Source organism: Brachypodium distachyon, chromosome 2 (assembly GCF_000005505.3).
Source record: "Brachypodium distachyon strain Bd21 chromosome 2, Brachypodium_distachyon_v3.0, whole genome shotgun sequence".
In the NCBI taxonomy this organism is placed as follows: domain Eukaryota; kingdom Viridiplantae; phylum Streptophyta; class Magnoliopsida; order Poales; family Poaceae; genus Brachypodium; species Brachypodium distachyon.
The window spans coordinates 34,236,462-34,241,749 of NC_016132.3; the positions used below are offsets into that span (position 1 = coordinate 34,236,462).

Consider the following 5,288-nt stretch of genomic DNA (forward strand, 5'->3'; position numbering starts at 1 on the left):
CTGATCAGTAGCTGCTCGGTCAGGAGTTACCTGTCTACTCGGACGATTAACTGAACCAATCGATCAACTGTTAATCGTCCGGTCAATATGAAATATATCTATTCTAGCAATGTAATATACTTTAACATACTGTTGTAGACCTGAAATATTATGACAGTATACATGTTGAAATGTTACCAAGGTCTGACTTTGCTGTAGTGATGTGTACTGATTGACTGCGAAAATGATAAATCTGCAAAATAGAAACAAATCCATAATCCCTGCCAAAAAAAAAAAGAAACAGATCCATAAATATGTGTTTTTAACTAGAAAGAAATAATCAATTCGCTACAACTAGTCACTCGATGACACATGACAAACGCTGAAACTGAAATATGGTTAACTCGTAAAGCCACCCTCTGTTCCTTAGGCGATCCCCAGTCCGCACTCAGATTTTGTAGCAGTAGTAACCACAAGTAAAAACCTTCACTTTGCCTTCAATCCTTACTTTCCAGACTTTCTGCAAGAGATCTTGGGGCACAGAAGCGAAGAATTGGGCCTCGTAAGCAGCAGAATATTCCCCATTAGCACTTTTTTTTTAACTGAAACACAAAGTTCCATTACATCAACAATGCGGCATATCGCCGACAGCCTTGACAGTTACAAAGTCTGGAAAATCATGCAGCCAGTGCATCTGACTACTCGACTCTAGACCAGCACCAAAAGACGCTAATGCATGAGCAACCAAATTACAGTTTCTGTTACACCATTGGACTCTTGCATCATCAAAAGATAGACACAACAGAGTTTTAGCTTCTTTAAATAAGACTAAATTTAGATTTATCATACACATCACTAATAAGAGCCTGCTTAAGAGCTTGTGCATCCATCTGCATCCATCTCGAAGATCACCCGGTTGCATCCCAGGTCGTTTGCTCTATAAATAGCCTCGATAATTGCAAGCGCTTCGGCTTGAAAGGCTTCGGAAACATTATTAAGATGGCCTGCACCCGCAGCTTACAGTTCGCCATCTTCATTCCTGATAACATATCCCCAACCACCATTATGAAAAATTCTTTTGAATCCTCATTAGCAGTTGGGTTATAAGAGATGGTGCCCCGGAGTAGGCGCGAGCTGAATTAACGCTCTGCACTTGGCTCTAGATGCAGATGACCCGATCAAGTTGTTGTTGCCACTCTGAAGAGATCTTGTTGAGGCCCTTCATCTATCTGAGTTCTCTTATGCCATGGTAAGGTCGGCATGCCTGACCAAAAACATGTTTAGAGTAAAACATACATGTGTCAATTTCATGGGTTTGTACTATATTTTGATCATTTCGTTGATCTATGTAATCCTGTGATCTTTACTGAATCGATCAATCCCCAAAAGTACCAAAATTATAGCGGTGAAATCTTTGTTCTACATACTCATAATGGCATGCATGTACCATTGTTATTAATGTATAATGGCTGTTGCACAAACATTTCCAACACTAGCCCATTCTAAATATTTTCGGTAATAACGTGTCATTGTGTTTTGTGAGATAGCTCCAATATAACGTGTCACTGTAAGATCATGAAAGGCTCCTCCAGTATCTCTTTTGTTGCATGAAAAGCTCATTTCAGGATCCAATACAAGAGAATCAAATTAACTAAACCAAGGAACCTAGAAAACGGGATATATGACAAGCTCAATTTCAGTATATATGATCCACGGAAAACAGTCATAACAACAACAACGGGACGACAAAAAGTCACGCTAGCATATATAAGAGAATCCAATTAAACCAACGGGCCTCATATTGTTATGGTTTTTGGTGACCTTCTGCCCGCTCACTGCATGGTTGCAAGGCGATCGATGAACACGTTGAAGGCTTCGTCGGTGTCGACCATGCTGATCCTGACCACTTTCCTATCAGCTCCAAACTTGGTCCCGCTGCGGGTTATGATCTTGTGCTCACGCAAGAAGCCCTCCAGGTCCTCCACCCCTTCCTTCTCGCAGCGCAGCCACGCAAATGCTGCAATTCAGAAATAATGCACACATCAGTTCCAAAAACTGCAATCAGTTAAGAACAAAGTAGGGTCTAGATTAAAATCTTTTTGTGCAATGTGCGTACGTGGATTGGCGGTCATAGTGTCCTTGGTGAAGGTGCAGAAGCCAGCGACCTCGTCGGGCAGGCTGAAGATGCCGGAGGCCGCTACAGCGGCGCGTAGCGCCTTCCAACGGCGAGTCATTTGGCGCAGTGCAAAGTGGAAGAGGAGACTGGCATCCCCGGTGGCGGCGGAGGGTTGGCGCTCGTAGCTGTCTACCACGGCAGCAATGATCTTGGCAGCGCGGAGCTGCGAGTCCTTGGAGACGCCAATGGTGTTCAGCTCAATGTACTTGCTCATCCTCTGTGCCACCTCCCTGTCCTTCACCAACGCCCACCTGCATTACATGCAAGCAACCAATTATATACAACAAAGTACAATTTTTTTTTGAAAGGAAGGACAGTAGATCATTTTATTGCAAAGCATATGTACAAACTTTACATGGAAGAAGGCTATCTAAGAGAAATTAAGCCATTCCCCAAAATACAAATTTTCAACCAAACGAAGTGAAGAATAGAATTACCCGATCCTGGTGCCGGCGTGGCCGGTGGACTTCGAGACGGTGAAGAGCATGATGTCATGGGCGAGCATGCCGGTGATGGGCGTGTACTGTGGCCAGTAGTAGGCTAAGTCATGGATCGCCTTGCCCTTGCCGGACTCGGACTTGAGGATGGACTCACGGATGCCGCCGTCAGGGTTGTTGGGCGAGCAGACAAGCTCGATGTAGTTGTCGCCGTCGAACGTGTTGGCATCCCCTGCCCAACGGTACAACCCGGAGTTGAGGAAGTCCGTCACCGATGGGTACGACTGAAGGTACATATCAACCAAAAAATTTAATAATGCGCTAAGCGATTTAGCGGCCAGCTTTTCTGGTCACTAAGGCGCTAGGCCCCTTTAGCATTTAAAAAAAATAGTGATATAAAATCAGTACATGAGGTTGTAAATGTGGCAATTATAATCACAACTTAATCAGTAAATGTAAATTATGCAGCACATGATCAATAATACAGTAATTGAACACAAGGTCTCAGATTTCAAGGTTTGAACAAAAAACACAAATAAAAGCATAAAGCCACAAGTACGTCAGATTTGATCCGAGATGATATTTAACGGGCGCTAAATTAAACTCATATTTAGCGACAAAGCATCATTTAGCGGCGCTAACGGCTAATTAAGACTTGTTTGCAAAAAAAAAAAGGGAGTAGCGCTAGCGACAAAGTCCTCTAAACGCCATAGTGGCGCGCGCTATTTTAAATTATATAGGAACAGATCAGATCAGTTGTATATATATAGATCAACCGCTAGCAAAGATGGATTAGATTTAGAATTTAGATGCAAATTAATGAACTGTTAGTCAGTTGGTTCGTTACCGAGTAGTACGGTGCGGGAGAGACTACGCTGACGGGACCGTCGGAGCCAACAGGGGCGGGAGAGCAGAGGGCGTAGAGGGCGGCCTGGAATAGCTGCATGGAGCCTGTGCCGACGAGGACGTGGTAGCCCTCGGTGGCGGCGTTGCCCACGAGGCGGTGGAGGCGGCGCACCTCCCGCTCCAACCCGGGCTCCAGGAACCAGCACAGGCCGCTTAGGTTGGAGAAGTAACTCATCGTCTGCCATCCCGGGATCACCAGCGTCGCCTGTTCTCCCATCGCCCCGCGCCAGAATTCCTCAAACATTGTCGGATCGCCGCTGCAACCACAACAATAAATTACCAATTAATTAACAATGCGTGGATGATCCATCGGCCATGGATTTTTTAAAAGGGAGAGAAACGAGAATTGAGGCAATGCAATGATTCCATCGATGCTTAAGGGGATTTATACCCCGTACAGAGAGGTTACAAGATAGACCACGAATTCAACTATGTACAGGAAGTAGGCATGATCTGTTTGACTAGAACTAGGGATGGTCAGATCGCTACCTACTGATCCAAAGAATTATCAATTTTCCTCCTAATCACAATGCGTGGACTGACGGAACAAATCGGTCATGAATCAGTGAAGATTAATTACGGAAGAGACGATCGGTACTTACTGATCCAAGTTGACCAATGAATCGGGAGTAACTCGTGGCTTGCCCGTCGACGTGAGAGCTGCCACCGCCTTCTTCTCCCTGTTGCCGAGGAAGCGACCGCGAAGGTAGAGCCCCAGCGCAGCGAGATTGATTGTGACCGAGGCCACCATCCCGATTCGCCCTGCGCTTGCCACGAGACTCCCGGCCTGATCTCTGGACGCCATCTCCCTCACACCCCAAAACACACGTCTCCTTTATCTGTCTCCTGATCTCCTCTCTCCTCCTCGCCTGACCTCTGTTTATATAGCCGGGGGAGAAATAAACTCCGATCTGTGTGTATAGATGTGAATGATTCAGATAAAAATGAGGCAGTATTACCGATGAGGCAGGGAGTTGATGATTTCCTACTCGGTGGTCTTCCGGCCGGCGAGACGTAGCTGGCGAATTTAACCCGGCTCTGTCTCTAGTTCTCGTACTGAGGTTTAGGGAGAAGGTGACGAGTGAGTTTATGCATGCATCTGGTGTTTGTTGGAAAGAGCCGTGCAAACCGGGAACTCCTTTAAATAACGTGCGATAGATTCTTTTGAACTGAAATGATTAGAAAATAATAATTTTGTGCTAATTAATTCTATTATATTGAAACAGTTTCCTTTTTCACCATGGATTAGTTAGTTATCCAGGTTGACATTCTAAACGTGGTAAAAAAACTAAAACATTCTAAACATGGTCAAAAAAGGGGACGTATCCTGTGCATCCGAGGCTTTCGTGCATCCGTGAATCCATCGATTCTAAGCTGTTCGATCGAAATTAGACGCACACCATGGAAGCCATCGCTAATTTGCATATACACGCCCGCCTAGACACGATCGTTACTTTCCAATAACCCCCCTAGAGCCATCTGATCTCATCAACCGAACATGTTGCTGCCTCCTGCGAGCTCCAGCGGTGGATTCGACCCGCAGCGTTCAGCGGGGCGCTGCTCCGTCGAGGCCGCGCGACCGCGCCCCTCTGCCTTCCCCGCGCCGCGCGGCCTACTCCGCCGCTTGCTGCTCCGTGTCCGCGGTTCTCTGCTACGCCCCAGCCCCGCGTTGCTCCGCCGCTTGCTGCTCCGCGCCGCCGCACGGGCTGCTTCGTCTCCGCCAGTCGTGGCCGCGCAGGATGCTCCGCCCCCGCCGCTTGCTCTGCTCCGTCCCCGCCTCTCGCTGCTCG

The 5,288-nt window shown here is 46.7% G+C and overlaps 1 protein-coding gene across 2 annotated transcripts; it reads right to left on the minus strand.

The window, feature by feature from the left end:
* Window positions 1-1,659: 1,659 nt before the first annotated feature.
* Window positions 1,660-4,581, minus strand: LOC100824596 (L-tryptophan--pyruvate aminotransferase 1). 2 transcript variants are annotated; one of them, XM_024459483.1, is made up of 6 exons: window positions 4,488-4,581; window positions 4,101-4,409; window positions 3,440-3,755; window positions 2,593-2,876; window positions 2,096-2,406; window positions 1,660-1,996 (listed from the first exon to the last, which is right to left on the minus strand). In XM_024459483.1, the coding sequence occupies exons 2-6, from the start codon at window positions 4,301-4,303 to the stop codon at window positions 1,812-1,814; spliced, it is 1,299 nt and encodes a 432-aa protein (XP_024315251.1). In that variant the 5' UTR covers window positions 4,304-4,409; window positions 4,488-4,581; the 3' UTR covers window positions 1,660-1,811. The 2 variants fall into 2 exon arrangements, with proteins under 2 accessions (XP_024315251.1, XP_003568843.1); XM_003568795.4 differs by having other exon boundaries at window positions 4,101-4,374; window positions 4,458-4,581.
* Between the last annotated feature and the right edge of the window lie 707 nt (window positions 4,582-5,288).